Source organism: Suricata suricatta, chromosome 12, assembly GCF_006229205.1.
Source record: "Suricata suricatta isolate VVHF042 chromosome 12, meerkat_22Aug2017_6uvM2_HiC, whole genome shotgun sequence".
Classification (NCBI taxonomy): Eukaryota; Metazoa; Chordata; class Mammalia; order Carnivora; family Herpestidae; genus Suricata; species Suricata suricatta.
In genome coordinates this window covers 19,456,278-19,475,258 of record NC_043711.1, presented here as the reverse complement: position 1 = coordinate 19,475,258, position 18,981 = coordinate 19,456,278, and the positions used below count along the sequence as shown (strand labels likewise).

Genomic DNA, 18,981 nt, shown 5'->3' with positions numbered 1-18,981 from the left:
CACCACTGTTCTTCAACATAGTGCTGGAAGTTCTGGCATCAGCAATCACACAACAAAAAGAAATAAGAGGCATCAGAATTGGCAAGGAAGAAGTCAAACTTTCACTTTTTGCAGATGACATGATACTCTACATGGAAAACCCAATCGACTCCACCAGAAGCCTTCTAGAACTGATCAATGAATTCAGTAAAGTCGCAGGGTACAAAATCAATGTACAGAAATCAGTTGCATTCCTATACACCAAAAATGAAGCAGCCGAAAGAGAAATTAAGAAACTGATCCTGTTATCTCATTTTTAATTCTCTAGAGCTCTTTCCATTGCTTCTTAGGTTGTTCCACTCTGTTTCTTGGCTGTTTCCTGATTTCTCTTTGCAGACAGCAACCACCATTTTCTTCTACTGACTTACCTGTTTCTTCCAATTTCCTTTCACATGTATTTGTTCTGGTCCCTGACTTTTATGTGGGAGGTTTCCTCCAATGTTTATTTATGCTTAGTTGTCCAGAAGTGCTGTATAGAATCTGCTGAGCACTGGGTTTTATTGTATGAAGGTTTGTGGAAGGGAATGGTCCTCTCCTCCAATATCTTTAAATACCACAGAATATTCTGATGATTATAAAGTTGTTATATTTGAGCTTCACTTCTGAACTCCAGACTTTCAACATCTCAGTTTGGCAGTCTAAAAGTCATCTTACACTTGAAAAACCAGACTAATGTATTGATCCCCACTGCTCTACTCCCAAACATGTTTCTCCCACAATATTTCCTATTACACTCTTACAAGGACAAAGTTGGGAAGATCAAAACATACGAGTCATTCTTCTCTGACCTTCCTCTTTTTTGGACACACATATACTGAATCAATCACCAACTCCAAATGGATTTATCTCAACACACATTCAGAATCCAACAATTTCTTACCACTTGCATTGCTCCAACTCTTGCCCAAATACTGAAAGTTAAAATCTTTTGCTCCCATTCTTGCCCCACTCCAGTCCTTCTGCACATATCAGCTGGAGAGATCCCTTTAAAATGTAAGCCAGATTATGTGATTTCCCCTGCTCAAATACCTTCATAGGCTTTCTGTCACACTTGGAATAAAATACAAAATCCTCATCAAAAATAGCATCCTCTAAGCCACCATTCTGAGGGGGAGGTCTTAGCCTCAAACTCTCAATCACTTTCATTTTCCACATCTAATTGATCAAAATTCATCATTTTTATTTACTAACATCTACATTCTCTACTGCATTTCTTCTTCATTCTTTTTGTTTAATCATTATTTATTGCCTGAACCACTTCTGTGGTCTCTTTCCTTCCAGTTTCCAGTCTTCTTCATTTTACATTCTCTATAGACAGAGTCAGCATTTGAAACCCATATCCGATCCTGTTACTCCTGTAGATCTAACAGACTACTGGACAAAATGCAATTTGGGGCTTATAAAACTCTTCATGATCTGACCCCTGCACCTTCTGTGCCTTACCACCCAATCACTAACACAGTAACACATTCCAAAGTTACCAAATATCTGACAGTTTTCTGGAACTACCACTTCTCTATTCCATTGTGGAATGTCTCTCCTTCTTGTTTGTCTTCTGGGTGATCCCATCTACCCCTCAAGGCTCACTGTAAGTATTGCCGTCTCTTGAAGCTTTCACTGATTTTTCCCAGCCCTAGATAATCAGTCACTCCCTCTAACAACATCTTTATATCTTTATAGCATGCAGCACATAAATAGCAAAAGTTTATTTGTGGTCTATTTAATCCCACTAGAGTAGTTTCTCAACATGGGGGCCATGTATGGACTTCATGGGAAAACATCAGAAGGAACCGTCAATTATTTAAAATGAGGGTAACACTTTATATGCAAAACCATACTTGTGTTGTGTCCTAGGAAGAAATTCTCTCTGATCTCCATGACCTAGAAAGGGTTAATAACCAATACTCCAGATGGTGATATTCTCGAGGGATGGGCTAAGTCTTGTTCATCTTTAATCTCTAAATCTCATGCTTATCATACTGAACAGAGCATAGTTAGGGCAACAACACACAAATGCTTTCATATGCTAGCAAAAATACATAAGCAATTGATATGTCACTTGTATATTATTTAGGCAAATTTCCAAAGGTCCTTGACCAGGCAACTTACTTTGTATCCTTGAAGTTCCCTAAAATATTACATTTTCCTTAAAGACAAACTTGTAATTCTTTCAATAAATACTCAAATACATAACTACACAAAGCAACGCTTTACCCAGTCCTTTGGTTTATGCTTATAGTCACCTGAGGCTTCTGAAGTTTGTTTTACCTTAAAATTTTTTACCTTTAGTTACTTCTTACTCAGCCTGTAAAATGTAATCATCATCAGTTAACTCAATACATTTTAATAATGGCCAATAGAGAGCTAAGGATGTATCAGGTCTCTCTCTTACTATATATTACATTATTTCCAGGTTCAATCACTACATTAACCAATAAACTGGCTCTTTATAGTTTCAATTACCTCCTCCTCTTAAGAGGTGTGAGAGATGGAATTTGGTAACTGATGCAGGCTAAAGAAGCTCCATTCACTAGCAAAACCAACAGATAAGTGATCCCTGGATATTACAATACAGCCTTACACAGTATTTCCATTTAGAAAGCAAAGGTGATATGTAGTGTCAGCACAAGGAACATCCCTTATATACACTGGGACAAAGACAAAGGAACAACTTTAGCAATATTGTTTCATAATGTAATTAGGAATAAGAAACAAAGAAGAAAAAAGTGAAGTGTGTAGGAACAAGCTTACCCTGCGTTATTTTTCTTACCATTTTATAGAGATCTGAGACACTAATCTGGTCTGAATCCACTACTTCAAAGTCCTTTCGAGGCACCAAGTCCAGGCCCAAATGCCTAGTAAAGAGAAAGAACACAATCAGCATGCCATGTCCTCCGATTACTCATTTCTTTTTACGTGCCTGGAAGTTTATATCTGCCATAACTTTGTGCACAGAAGTTGAGACACTCACTATACCAGCAGGGACAGGCCTTTACTCAGTAACAGCTAATTGTGCTCACCATTAGGTAAATAAATGAGGCTGCGGCTTTTAAGACTGTGATTAGTTTTAATCCCCAAGCAGTTCCTCCTTCTGATGGAAGAATGAATTCATTCATTATCATGTCTATAATGGATTGCTTGAGTTAAGAATGTATTTTCTAGAGATCATTGATAAGTCATGTTTTATTTTTCTCATCCTACCAATCCTACAAGTATGCTCACGGCTCAGTCATACATTGCTTTCATTAGCATGAAAGAATTATTCAGGGTCCAAGTAAATTTGTAATTCAAACAAATAAAAATCACCTCTGAAAGATACTGAACTCAAAGAATGTATGTTTTAGTTGAGTTTTCTAAATTAAAAAAAATTTATTCATTTCTGGGAGACAGAGAGAGATAGAGCACAAGCAGGAGAGGGGCAGAAAAAGAGGGAGATACAGAATCCGAAGCAGGCTGTCAGCACAGAGCCTGATGTGGAGCTTGAACTCATGAACTGTGAGATCATGACCTGAGACAAAGTCAATGCTTAATCAACTGAGCCACCCTGGCGCCCCTGGTTGAGTTTTAATCTCATTTTCAGTTTAATTAATGCTGACATTGGTTACAGTAAAGACCTTGCCACACATTAGTCAATATCTTACGAAACTTTAAATGAAAGTTTAACCAAGGAGTACTACTCCTAAAAAAAATACCCCTGTATTTAAAAGCTCTGATGTAACTTGGGGAGAAAAGAATAAGACATAGTGATTGGCAATTGACTGGCAGGTAGTATGAAGCCGTGAAAATAACTCCAGAGAGCCAGAACTCTTGGGTTCAAATATGGAACATTATTTATATTCAGTAAATGTTATTAGCTCCTTTCTTACTTTCTAAACCTGGAATCAAAAGGAGCTAGGGGATTGTGAACTCCAAAACTGCTTACAACAGTATATGTGTGCTCATGTATGAATTTTTTTCTGAGGAGATAGTCTATAACTCTCATCAGGGTTTCAGAACTGCTCTGTAACCAACCTCTAATCCAGTACAAGGGTTATGAATTACTGCATTTCACAAAAGTATTTCATAGACAATGAAAGGAGAAGTATATTTTTTCTCTTCAACTAGACTATAACTACCTTTAGAAGATGCTAGCAAAACAGGGGCACTTGGGTGGCTCAGTCAGTTAAGCATCCAACTGTAGCTCAGGTCATCATCTCAGGGTTTGTAGGTTCAAGCCCAGCTTTGGGCTCTGTGCTGACAGCTCAGAGCCTGGAGCCTGCTTCAGATTCTGTGTCTCCTTTTCTCTCTGCCCCTCTCCCGCTCATGCTCTGTTTCTCAAAAATAAATAAATGATAAAAAAAATTTTTAATGCTATCAAAACTAATACCGTAGGCTCTTTCCGTGCACAAAACCACCACTCATCTAAAATAAAACCATGTGTATGTCCAAAATGCGAATTTGTTTTATTTGTTTTATAATTTATAAACTATTTGTAGGAAAAGATATCAAGAGGTTAAAGAAGTTGCAATAAGATTGCTAAAATAAAAATAAGAACCTATATGAAAAATGTGGAAGCAAATATACTAATTGCATAGGCTAAAATGATTACCATAATTAAGAATCAAGATTTAAGTTGGTACTTTTTAGCAGGCAAGAATAAAGAAGAAATCTATTTTTCTACTAAAAGATAAAAACCCAAGTTCTTCTATTATATAGTACAACTTACATTATCCTTTATAGAAAAACATGAATTTTTTAAAGAAGAAATGATTTTTGGTACTAAGTGCAAAAACCAAAAGCCTCAGTTTTGCATGTTGAGATGAGTAATACACTGTTGGTCATACCTATGATCATTTACAGTTTAACGGCAAAACCATGCCATTGAATCTGATTAGAATATACTTAAGTTGGTAAGAGATTTAATTTTTCTACCACTGGGATCCTGTGTTTTATATCAAGGAAATATTCTATCCAGTAACCTCATATTAGCTATTCATTTCTCTGATATAATTTCAGGTTTCTAGCTTCTAACACTTTAAGGCATGTAAAAGCAGCAGTGTCATGGAAAGTAAGAGAAAGCTGTAGTACATCCTTTCTACCTCTCTTATCATAAAAAGGAATTTACATCATAAAGATAATTTTGCAGATATAATCTCAAAGTATTTAAATTACTTTCATACATGTTTATAAAAACAGAGGAAAGATTTAAAAACGGCATTAGTATTTGCATTAGGTAAGTGGAATCATCCAACTTATCATTAAAAACATTTTCCAAATTTCTGTAGTCCTATTTTGAAACATGTTTTAAATACAAAAATGAAGAATCAAAAATCCATGCATATTTTTTAACCATTAGGGCTCATAATATATAATAGTCTAAATATTATAATTAAATAACAAAAAGGACTGTGCAAATATTCCACTCAAAACATGTTTTCAAAACAATAGAGGGGCGCCTGGGTGGCTCAGTCGGTTAAGCCTCCGACTTCGGCTCAGGTCAGATCTCACATTTGTGGGTTCGAGCCCCGCATCAGGCTCTGTGCTGACAGCTAGCTCAGAGACTGGAGCCTGCTTTCGGCTCTGTGTTTCCTTCTCTCTCTGCCCCTCCCCCTCTCATGCTCTGCTTCTCTTTGTATCAAAATAAATAAAACATTGAAAAAAACCCAATAGAATAAGAAAAAAGTTCCAACTGACCTAAGTCAATAGGGCTAGGATTGAGTGTATGTGCTCTGTGGTTGTATACCACACACAGCGATAGGCATGTCTGGAGACTGGTATTTATGTACACTCTGTCTTGACACCTTTCACTTGCTTGTCCATTCAACTATCCATGCATATACCCATCCACTCACCCCACAGGTATTCTCTGAGGACCTATCATTTCCCACCAATGGTGCTGAGTGTGGGGAATGCAGCAGTTCGGAGTCAAGCAAATGTTCATATTCATCACACTGATTCTCCCCTGAAAATAATGTTTTCCATTTCCTAGAAGTCACCAGAGCACAGAGCCTTTTAGTTTCTTGATTTCATTATCATAGGAAGTAGAAAAATCATTAATGGGTGATCTGATAAAAACCAAAGACTGAGTTCGAGTTCCTTCTACTGAGATAGTCTTCAAAGGAGGAACAGTAGTTTTCAAAAGATAAATTGGAGGACTAGCCTCACTGAAAAAAGGTGGAAATACTGCATGGTGAGAAGTCACTTTCGTTCACTATAAATTTTATTCTGGAAAAGAGATTTCTGACTATTTTTCCCAGTGGTTTACTCTAAGAATAGCAAACAGTAAGTGCAGGGAGTGGTCAAGAGACTAATCTCTTCGATGTCTTCGCAGTGTTGGGGAGGCAGTGTAACAGAGTATTGAGGAGCATTGGCTCTGGTGTCAGATTGCCTGGTTTGCATTTTGGCTCTTCCACCAGGCCACACTGTCTTATCTACTATCACAAGATGTTGTAAAGATCAATCCATGGAAGCATTTAGCACACTGTCTGGCACTGTAAACTGCTACTGCTGTTATAATAATCGTAATTATGTGTGACATCAGTAACAAAAATATGGCCTAAAGTACAAGGATTGTGATCAAAGAGATATAATGTCTGAAAAAGAGACAAACAGAAGGACATAAGCAGGAGGCATACATCTATGTATATCTATATACTGATGTGGTATAGAGCTGAGTTTTCAAAAATGGTCTTACTAATTCTTTAGGTGCACAGTCTTCACAAAAATATTTAGTCTTGTCTTGCCACCTGGCACTGATCACTCATTTATTCCAGTAATTCAATACTTATTACCACCTACTTTGTGCTAGGCTCATGCTGAACTTAGGCACACAGCATGAATAAGAGATATTCCTCGTCCTACATTCTTTCAGGTGTACCTCTTTAAAGGCCCTGAATCTCTATATCAAATTCTCTGAATTGTGTGTGTGTGTGTGTGTGTGTGTGTGTGTGTGTGTGTGTATTTTTGGAATGTTCTATATTCTATTTTGTATTTCATCTTTCTCTTCTAGGGTTTCTCAGCTAAACCACAGAACATGTAAAATAATTTAAAGTTAATTACTCATATACAATGGATGTTTTAAGGTGTCATAAATTAGTTCTCTCCCAAAATTAGTTAAGAAAGACTAGCAATATTAAGATTTCCTGTATGTACTGGCTTTTTCTAATACTTATAGTAAAGAGAGCATACAGATAATAACTACACTAAAGGAAGCCTAACATATTTATATCTATACAATAATATAATAAGACATAACTAATAATAGCTACCCTTTACTGAACATTTACTTGGGATAGGCATTTTATATATATCATCTTTAAGCACTATGGGAAGTAGACAGTATTAGCCCCATTTTAAAATTAAGGAAACTGAAGTACAGAGAGGTTAACCTGGTGGACTATTAAGGCAGCAGAGTTGGGCCTGTCTCAAACTATGTCTCTTACCCTGAGCCTATGGTATTTCCACTTCTACCTGCTATCTTTCTACTAATAACCAGGACAGTTAAGTACTAATAAGTGACTGTAATCAATTCAATCATAATAGTTTGAAGGATGATTTTGTGTCAGTTTATCAATCCAGAAGGAAACAAATACATAGGGGTGAATGAGTGGCCACCAGGCATAAAAACAAACCTACTGTATTACTTAGATACCTTCACATAGTGCCTGCCAAGTGCAGATATTGTGCTAAGTTCAGGGGATGATGATGAGCAAAACAGATGGAGAGAGAGAGAGAGAGAGAAAGAGAGAGAGAGAGAGAGAGAGAGAGAGGGAGGGAGGGAGGGAGGGAGAGACTTAGCCATTGAATGTAACTTTACCAAAGGATTTTGACACATGCATACTTTAAACATCATTATCTCAGATTTCTTGGATATGGCAAGGTATTAATTGATGGGCACAACATCCTGTATCAGAGTAACTCTAAGAAATCACTGGAAACTTCTGCTAATTCCAGATGTCTTAAAGCTGGAAAATATCACCATGTCCTTAAAGGGAAAGTAATGAACCATAAGATCTATGGAGTCCTAGCTAAAAATCTACTCAGAGGAAACCTGTTGGTGGAGGGAGGGATAAGGTGGCAGGATTTTCTGCATACTACAACCCAAACTTCGGCTTGTGCTGCTTCCTCTAAAAGGAATTCCCTTGGTGAGGGAAGAACTAAGCAGGAAGTATGGGATGTGTGGGTGGGTTAGGATATATGAAAAGTCTGAGAGAGAAAGTACAAAAGAGAGGGGGAGTAGAGAGAATATGACAGAGGAAGATAAAGACAATAGGAGAACTAGATACTATATATATTTATTGGTGATTTGTCTTAGATGTTCAGACTTTGGAATAAAAAGATGATTGTTTTATTTGATACTTATGATTGACAGAAACATCATTCTAATTCTACAGTTTATAAATTATTTACATTATATTCAAATCTGTACTTTCTACCTGAAGAAGAAATACAAAAATCTCATAAATTATTCTATGAATAAGGCATTCCTTAGTTATTTTTCAAAGGTAAAGATCAGTTAAGCTGTGTGAATCCTGAATTAACACAAGTTTATTTTAGCTATGCTATATAATGACAGATTAAAGAGTGAGAAGAAACATTTAGTAACATCTTTATGGAAGGTGTTGAAAATATTAACACATTAAAATTACATTACTAGACAAACAATTTTATTTATTTTTTCTCTTATAGTTTATTGTCATGATGGTTTTCATATAACACCCTGTGCTCATCCCAAGTGCCCTGCTTCATGTCCATCACACCCCTGCTCTTCCCCCCACTCCCTTCAGCCTTCAGTTTAATCTCAGTATTCAAGAGTCTCTCATGGTTTGCCTCCCTCCCTCTCCCCAACTATTGTTCTCCTTCCCCTCCCCCATGGTCCTCTGTTAAGTTTTTCCTGATCCATTTATAAGTGAAAACATATGGCATCTGTCCTTCTCTGCCTGACTTACTTCACTTAGCATAGTACCCTCGCGTTCCATCCACATTGCTACAAATGGCCAGATTTCATTCCTTCTCATTGCCATGTAGTATTCCATTTAGACAAATAATTTTAAAATTCCGCTGGAGAGGATATAATTAACTGACTTAGTCTTTGAACCGACTTATGCAGAGATAATGGCTAGTTCATTTGAGCACAACTTTGTTTTATGCCCTTCCTGTATTTCAGTTTCTAAAAATATAAAAACACAACATTCTAAGGGATGATTGTTACATGATACAATTTTAGTAATTTTTATTTATGGAATGAGTACATAGATATGTAAATAGGCCAACAAATATAAGCTATATAAATTTAACACTGGAATCTTCCTTTTTTTTCTTTCCTATTTTTAAATAAGTAATAATTCTTTTATTAAATTCATTTAAATTCAAGTTAGTTACCATACAGTGTAGTATTGGTTTCAGAAGTGGAACCGAGTGATTCATCACTTATATACAGAACATCCAGTGCTCATCCCAACAAATGCCATCCTTAATGCCTATCACCCATTTAGTCCATTCCCACATTCACCTCCCCTCCAGTAACTCTCAGTTTGTTCTGTCTTTAAGAGTCTCTCTTGTTTTTCCTTCACTTCCCCTAAGTCCATGTGTTGTGTTTCTTAAGTTCCACATATAAGTGAAATCATATGGTATTTATCTTTCTCTGCCTGACCTATATTACTTGGCATAATATACTCTAGTTCCATCCATGTTGTTACAAATGGCAAGATTTCATTCTTCTTGGTTGCCATGTAATACTTCATCTCCTCTCTCTCTCTCTCTCTCACACACACACACACACACACACACACACACACACACACACGCATCTTTCTTATCCATTCACCTGCTGATGGACATTTGGGGCTCTTTCCATAGTTTGGCTACTGTTGACAGCACTGCTGTAATACTGGGGTGCATGAACCCCACTGAATCAACATTTTTGTATCCTTTGGGTAAATACTCGTAGTTCAATTGCTGGATCATAGGGTAGCTCTATTTTTAATTTTTTGAGGAACCTCCATACTGTTACCCAGAGTGATCACACCAATTTGCATTCTCACCAACTGTGCAAAAGGGTTGCCTTTTCTCCACATCCTTGCCAACACGTGTTGTTTCCTGAGTTGTTAATTTTAGCCACTCTGATAGGTGTGAGGTGGTAACTCATTGTGGTTTTGATTTGTATTTCCCTGATGATGAGTGATGCTAAGCATCTTTTCATGTGTCTGTCTGATACGTCATTTGCAAATAACTTCTCCCATTCTATGGGCTGCCTTTTAGTTTTTTTCTTATTGTTTCCTTTGCTATGCAGAAACTTTTTATCTTGATGAGGTTCCAATAATTCATTTTTGTTTCTCTTTCCCTTGCCTCTGGAGACATGTTAAGTAAGAAGTTGCTGCAGCCTAGGTCAAAGAAGTTGCTGTCCATGTTCTTCCATAGGGTTTGGATGGTTCCTGTCTCACATTTAGGTCTTTGATCTGTTTTGACTTTCTTTTTGTGTATGGTATAAGAAAGTGGCCCAGACTGCTAGGGATTTACCCAAGAGATACAGAAATGCTGATGCATAGGAGCACATGTACCCCAATGTTCATAGCAGCAATGTCAACAATAACCAAAGCATGGAAAAAGCCTAAATGTCCATCACCTGATGAGTGGATCAAGATGTGGTATATATACACAATGGAGTACTACATGGCAATGAGAAAGAATGAAATATGGCCATTTGTAGGAAAGTGGATGGACCTTGAGGGTGTCATGCTAAGCGAAATAAGCCAGGCAGAGAAGGACAGAAACCATATGTTTGCACTCATAGGTCTAACAGGAAAACAGGAGAAACCTAATGGAGGACCAGGGGGAGAGGAAGAGGGAAAGAGAGTTGGGGAGAGAGAGGGATGCAAAACTTGAGAGACTATTGAATGCTGAAAATGAACTGTGTTGAAGGGGGAGGGGGAGGGGGGGAAAGAGGTGGTGGTGATGGAGGAGGGCACTTATGGGGAAGAGCACGGGGTGTTGTATGGAAACCAATCTGACAATAAACTATTTAAAAAAAAAAAAGTGGCCCAGTTTCATTCTTCTTCATGTTGCTGTCCAGTTCTCCCAGCACCATTTGTTAAAGATCCTTTTTTTTCCATAGGATGTTCTTTTCTGTTTTGTTGAAGATTAGTTGTCCATATATTTGTGGGTCCATTTCTGAGTTCTCTTTTCTCATCTGTTGATATGTGTATCGGTGTTTATGCTACTACCATACTGTCATGATGACTACAGCTTTGTAATATAGCTTAAAATCCGGAATTATGATGCCTCCAGCTTTCCTTTTCTCTTTCAACATTTCTTTGGTTATTCAGGGTCTTTTGTGGTTCCATACAAATTTTCAGATTGTTTGTTCTAGCTCTGTGAAGAACACTGGTGTTATTTTGATAGGGATTGCACTGAATGTGTAGATGGCTTTGGGTAGTATCAACATTTTAACAATATGTCTTTTTCCAATCCATGAGCATGAGATGTTTTTCTATTTCTTTGTGTAATCTTAAAGTTATTTCACAACCTTTCTACAGTTTTCAGCATACATATCTTTTACTTCTCTGGTTGGGTTTATTCCTAGGTATTTATTGGGTTTTGGTGCAATTGTAAATGGGATCAATTCCTTGATTTCTCTTTCTGCTGCTTCATTATGGGTGTATAGAAATGCAACAAATTTGATTGTTGATTTTATTTATTTAAAACATTTTTTAAACATGAGCAGGGAAAGGGCAGAGAGAGAGGGAGACACAGAATCTGACACAGACTCCAGGCTCTGAGCTGCCAGCACAGAGCCTGACACAGGGCTCGAACTCACAAACCGGTGAGATTGTGACCTGAGCTGAAGTCGAATGCTTAACCAACTAAGCCACCCAGGCGCCCATGATTGTTGATTTTATATGCTGTGACTTTGCTAAATTCAGTATTAGCAGTTTTTCAGTGGAATCTTTTGGGTTTTCCATGTAGAGTATTATGTCATCTGCATAGAGTGAAAGTTTGACTTCTTCTTTGCAAATTTGTACTCTTTTTCTTTCTTTTTGATGATTGCTGAGGCTAGGACTTCCAGTACTATGTTGAACGACAGTGGTGAGAGTGGACATCCCGGTTGTGTTCCTGACCTTAGGGTAAAAGCCCTCAGTTTTTCCCCCTGAGGATGGTATTAGCTGTGGGCCTTTCACATATGACTTTTATGATATTGAGGTATGTTCCTTCTATCCCTGCTTTCTTGAAGAGTTTTATCAAGAAAGGATACATAAAAGGGTGTATTACCAGTTTTGTTTCTATCCTTGGAAGTTCCTATTCAATGTTAAATCGGATACATATTATGGGACATAATAGGACAATAGGACAAAATCAAGAAGAATAGGACAAAGGTCAAGTAACCCACTAACTAGAAATACTGGCAATAATTTGCTTGGTTTTAAGATACACTTAAAAATCAGAGAAATGGGCGGGGGGGGGGGTTCTTGGGTGGCTCAGTCAGTTGAGTGTCCCAACTTTAGCTCAGGTCATGGTCTCATGGTTTATGGGTTTGAACTCAGCATGAGGCTTTCTGCTGTCAGCATGGAGCCTGCTTTGGATTCTCTGTCCCCCTTGCCCTCTGCCCCTCCCCTACATGTACATACAAGCATGTGCATTCTCTCTCTCTCTCTCTCAAAAATAAACATTTAAAATAAAATAAAATAATTTCTTAAAAAATTAGAGAGATGTTAAGGTCGTACCTAAAGTATATGAGCTTTGGGATCAGTTCTGGGTACATAACCCAGCTCTACCACTAGCTATGCAACACTGGAAAAAGTACTTTGGAGCCTTGGTTCCTTCATAAGACAAAACAGAGCTCTTGTCTTGGAAAAGCATAATGGCATTTCATTATAACAGTGCACATGTAATGCGCACCTGGATGGTTCAGTTGGTTAAGCATCTAACTCTTGATATCAGCTCAGGTCACGATCTCATGGTTCATGAGATTGAGCCCCTCAATGGGCTGTGTGCTGACAGCATGGAACCTGCTTGGGATTCTCCTTCTCCTTCCCTCTCTGTCTCTCTCCTGCTCACACTCTGTCTCTGTCTCTCTCAAAATATAAGTAAACTTTAAAAAATGTATAAGTTAGACAATGTACTTGCCACCTGATATGAGATGTACTCAATAATTAGTAGTTATTCTTTCCTTAATGTTTATTTATTAATTTTTGAGAAAGAGAGAGAACATGTGTGGCAGAGGGGCAAAGAGAGAGAGACAGAGGATTTTTTTTCTTTTTTGAGACAGGATTTCAAGCAGGCTCTGCTCTGACAGAGCTTGAACACAGGGCTTGGACTCACAACACATATTATCATGACCTGGGCTGAGAGTAAGAGATACCAAATCAATTGATCCACCCAGGCACCCCAACAGCTATTCTTAATAGCTTCTGAAATAGATTTTGAAAAGGCAGAGCTATGACATCTGTGTAAAGACTTATGAAAAAGGTATAAAAGTTCAAAATTATACATAATTAATATTTACTTATATTACTTTTTTCAAAGTAAGAAGGAAAAATTTTAAAGGGTTAGTTCAAGTGAGAACCAGAAAGAATAGTCCTATAGATTTGGGGCAATATATCCTTTTTCTTTTATAATGATAAATGTAAAGGGTCTCATTCAAGTGTTTACATTTTCTCCTTGGGGTAAAGGGATAAATGGAAAGAAGAGGGAGAGGGAACAGAAAGAAGTGGAGTGGGGTAAAGAATAAAAGGGAAGACGATACAGGAAAGCTGGGAGAGGAGGAACAGGGGAGGAAGGAGGCTTTAAGGAATGAAGTAGGGAGGAGGATGGAACTATGTTGCTGATTTTTATGTTTATTAAAATGGACATAAAAATACATTCCTCCAATACACATACACACTTTGCTGAGTAAAAGTTATTACTGAAGGTGGAACAACTCTGCAATTTACTGACAGGTATTTGTAATGGTCTTTGCCTTTTTGAAATATGATTTGAACTAATTTCCAAGCTATCATCTTTAAGTTTTCAGATTTGACAGCCAAATCTGATTGGTCTGTTCTCCATGGTTTATTATTGATATTGATACTTCTTGAGTATTTCTCTTCCTTGTTTTCTGGTATGTATAAGGGCAGCTAAACTGTAACATAATGATTTATATACAACTTAGTGTCACTGGTTCAAGCTTACAATTATCTTGGCACATTGTAATATTATTTTTGAAATTATTACTATCATTGATTCATTAAATAATAGTGCCATTTTATAACATAGTACTATTTGGGGCTGAGGAAATAGGATCGTAGCAATGCTGTAAGGTAACATACAGTATTTTGCTAAGATTTTTATTGCTAAAGTTAGATTTAGAGAATACTGTCTGATCTCTGGTACACCTGAATCCACATTATATCATACAAAGAGTCTGTGGTGTGTGCCAGGCAACCCTACTGACAGTCAAGAGAGGGTATAATTTAGTGACACAAACAATTATAGAATGCTTTCACTTCAAAAGGTCACAAATTGCCAATTTAGGGTTGCATTTTTTTCTTTTCTAAGGAAGAACAGCACCACTCTGGGTTGGATTGACTGTATTAGATTTTGTGTTTCCTCTTTCCTGATTTGCGTTTCCACTTTTCCAAGAACATATTCACTTCTCAAGTCACTTCTTAAGAAAGGGACCATAAAAGGTAACTTCCACTTCCACGAGTACTTTATTTTATTTTATTTATTTTATTTTTTTTTTAATTTTTTTTTTTGATACAGAGAGAGACAGAGCATGAGACTGGGAGGGGCAGAGAGAGAAGGAGATACAGAACCGGAAGCAGGCTCCAGGCTCTGAGCTAGCTGTCAGCACAGAGCCTGACGCAGGGCTCGAACCCACGAACGTGAGATCTGACCTGAGCTGAAATCAGAGGCTTAACTGACTGAGCCACCCAGGCGCCCTCCATGAGTACTTTAAAATGGCTTTAGCTGGCCCTTACACTTGATTAGATAGTTTTGATGTTAATACAATACCAGCAGGCAAACCATTTCCTAACAGAATTTTAAAGATACTACCTTCCTTACATTCTAGAATCCAGTATTACTGGTAAAACTTTTGAGGTTGGTGTGATTCTTATTATTTTGTAAGACTTGTTTTCCTGCCTGAAAATCTTTAGGATCTTCTCTTCATTCCTGGAATACTGAAATACCTTACAGTGCCTTGCTGTGGGTGTTAGGTTTCCCCCCCATTCATTATATTAGATAGTTGGTGGGATCTTTCAATCTACGACTTCTGGCTCTTTGGCTCTGGGAAATTCTCTTCTATCATTTCTTTAGGATTTTCTCTTTATTGCCTGTGTTCTTTTTCTGGAAATTATAATATCTGATGTTAGGCCCCCTGGACTTGAACCTTCTCTGCTCTTCTTCAACCATTTCCCATCTTTTTGTTTTATTTTCCCAAAAATAATATAAAATTATCTTACTGTTCTCTTCTTGAATGTTTTATTTGGGAAATCACATTCTCTATTACTTTTTCAGAGTATTTTTAAAATGTTTTTTAAATGCTTTTTTATTTTTGAGAGACAGAGGGCATGAGCAGGGGAGGGGCAGAGAGAGACGGGAACACAGAATCTAAAGCAGGCTCCAGGCTCAGTGTCAGCACAGAGCCCGATGTAGGGCTCAAACTCATGAACTGCGAAATCATGACCTGAGCCAAAGTTGGTCGCTTAACCAACTAAGCCACCCAGGTGCCCATAGAGTATTTTATTTTACATAATTGATCTTGACTCTCTCTGAGGGTGCTGAGAGATTTTTTTTTAAAGTTCTTTACTAATCTCTAGTTGTCTCAGGGGCCAGGATATTTCCTTCTAACGGGGCAAAGTATTTTTTTTATCTTGGTCTTTCTCTCTTCTCTACGGAAGGATTTTTTTAAATATCTGGTGATACTCAATTGTCCATCCCAACTTAAAAAGCACTAGAAGTCTAGGGGAGTCTTTGCACATGGTGAGTGATTAACAAGGCGTCTTTCTGGTAAGTGTAAGGGATCTGGTCATTACAGTTTGAAACCCTTATATAACACAAGATAGAGGGCTTTGCATAAGGTCCCAGTGCACACTCTTATTGCCCAATTCCCTCCAGGCAGTCTGTCTTTGTATTTGTTTATCTGAAGGGTAAATACCTGGCTGCCAGTCTTTCTACTCATGGCAGTGGGTTATTCCTTTCATACACTTTTAAGCAATCCCCCTCACCTTTTTAAGCACCCAGACACACTTCTCCATGATTCTGCAAACTGCTGGACAGAACAGCTTTTTCATTATCTAAAGTTTCTTCCACATATACTGGGCTTCATTCATCATTAATACTCTATCTACATTCCAGTTTCTAGAAATGAGTTCATATATCCCATATATTGCTAGGCCCCCTCTCATTCTTTTTATTTTCTTTCATTTCAATGACGTCTTGAGAGGGTGAGGAGCTACAGACTTGTACTAAAAATATACATAAGGCATATGTATATTTTAACAGGAAACAACCTGGTTACTTTAAAGTTCAATGGACTTTATTTTAAGATAATGAAACAAAAGCACTTGAGAATTGTATTAATTATTATATCTAGGAAGAAATAAAATTTGAATACTATCTACCCTAGCGTCCCATGCCAAAGTCTTAGAATGCTACCTATGACAAATAATCATACCTATTGCATAAATGCAGGACTCTTTTTGAATGACAAATTAGTTAAGTATAATCTAAAGTACAGATGTAGACAGTTTCCATTTGTACTATATGCTTACTAAGATAAACTGCATGGCTATAAAATATAAAAGATACAGAAATCACATGAAAAAATAAAGATACTAAAAGATGACACAAAAGTATACTCTGATTACTGAGATCTAGAATCAAGGGATTTGAGCTGGAAGACCTCACAGGATAATGTAGTCCAATTATTTAATTTTCCAGAAGTGAAAATATGGACTGAGAAAGTTTCAGTGTAGAGGGTCAGTAGGTATCCTTTGCTAAACTAAAAGAAACAACTACTCATATTAAGAATGATCAAAGCTTAGTGGAGAATATAATAATGCCTTTTCATCACTAATTAGAAGTTTTGATCAGGTTCAAACTCTGTAAGAACTGAGTTAACATAAAGTAACTGAAATACCAAATGATATTCATACTTACTCATTACCCCAGTCCAGGCGCACGGTGATATGCCGCTTAACCTCCCGCACCTGATCCTGAGTGAGGTGACCAGACAGTAGCTGCCTCCGAAGGTCAATAAGTTCATTCATCACATGGCGTAGCTTGTAGAAAAGATCTACTTTATGTTTCTGAAAGGACATTTTTGGTGTTGGGTGAAATGAAAAAGGGATAGGGAAAGACAATGAAAAAAGAAAGAGAAATAGTTAAACTATGAAAGTGTACATTTCTCTGAATCTCTGAAAAAAAAAAAGAAAGCAATGTAAAGAGAAGCATATTTAAGAATCTTAAAACAAAGTCCTTAGTTCCTACTGTCTAAAAATCTCTATATAGTGATATCTAACAAGTAATATAATTCATCGGGATCATGCAAAGTACTGTTTATCTCTACTTCATTCTACACATTTGTTTTCCAGTAAATCAGAGTTACTAAACTTAATCAGAACAGAAAGTTACATAGGAGTCTACAGCTGATTTCCCTGTCACAAGTTACTATGTATATAATATCTCTGGTTTCTCTAGGAGGGATACTCAAATTGGGGAAGGGAAGAGAGAATCACTTGCCCTACTTTGAAGGAACTAAGGTTCCAATAAAAAGCCACAGTCTCTGGAGTAATATTCACTCCAGGTTTCCCGGCCTCATCTAATTTTAATTAGCTTTTGTAAACACTATGCATCCCTAGTGTCAAAGATTTCTATTCTTTTCAGTTTAATAAAAAGTGTCAGCTTTATAAGAGTTAAATGGAAATATCTTAATGAATTTAATTATGGACATCATAGGGATTTTAACTTTACCAGTAAAAAATGTAAATGCCATGACAGTAGATGTTTGAGGAAAAAGATTTACTTAAGAATACAGATTTAGAGAAGAGTCTATTCAGGTCTTCTGCCCATTTTTTCACTGGATCATTCATTTTTCGTGTATGGAGTTTAGTGAGCTCCTTGTATATTTTGGATACTAGCCCTTTATCTGATATGCCATTTGCCACTATCTTTTCCCATTCTGTCGGTTGCCTATTAGTTTTTTTTTTGATTGTTTCCTTTGCCTTGCGGAAGCTTTTTATCTTGATGAGGTCCCAGTAGTTCATTTTTGATCTTGATTCCCTTGCCTCCGGGGATGTGTTGAGGAAGAAATTGCTGCGATTGAGGTCTAGGAGGCTATTTCCTGCTTTTTCCTCAAGGGTTTTTATGGTTTCCTGTCTCACATTCAGATCCTTTATCCATTTTGAGTTTATTTTTGTGAATGGTGTCAGAAAGTGGTCTAATTTCATTTTTCTGAATGTTGCTGTCCAGCTCTCCCAACACCACCTGTTGAAGAGGCTGTCTTTTTTTCCATTGGACACTCTTTCCTGCTTTGTCAAAGATCAATTGGCCATATACTTGTGGGTCCAGTTCTGGGTTCTCTATTCTATTCCATTGGTCTATGTGTCTGTTTTTGTGCCAGTACCATACTGTCTTGATGATGACAGCTTTGTAGTAGAGGCTAAAGTCCGGGATCGTGATGCCCCCTGTTTTGGTTTTCTTCTTCAATATTACTTTGGCTATTCGGGGTTTCTTGTGGTTCCATATGAATTTTAGGATAGTTTGTTCTAGCTTTGAGAAGAATGCTTTGACCTGAATAGACACTTCTCCAAAGAGGACATCCAGATGGCTAACAGGCGCATGAAATGATGCTCAGTGTCACTCATCATCAGGGAAATTCAAATCAAAACCACACTGAGAAACCACTTCACACCGGTCAGAGTTACTAAAATGAACAAATCAAGAGACTATAGATGCTGGTGAGGATGTGGAGAAACAGGCACC

The 18,981-nt window shown here is 37.3% G+C and overlaps 1 protein-coding gene across 1 annotated transcript in view; it reads right to left on the bottom strand.

The window, feature by feature from the left end:
* DOCK3 (dedicator of cytokinesis 3) overlaps positions 1 to 18,981 on the bottom strand; it is a 351,466-nt gene that overhangs the window by 193,175 nt on the left and 139,310 nt on the right. Inside the window, exons 4-5 of the mRNA XM_029916016.1 lie at positions 17,158 to 17,306; positions 2,810 to 2,894 (exon numbers count right to left, since the gene is read on the bottom strand). Of these exons, the coding sequence (XP_029771876.1) occupies positions 2,810 to 2,894; positions 17,158 to 17,306 (234 nt within the window). The remainder of the gene's footprint in view (positions 1 to 2,809; positions 2,895 to 17,157; positions 17,307 to 18,981) is intronic.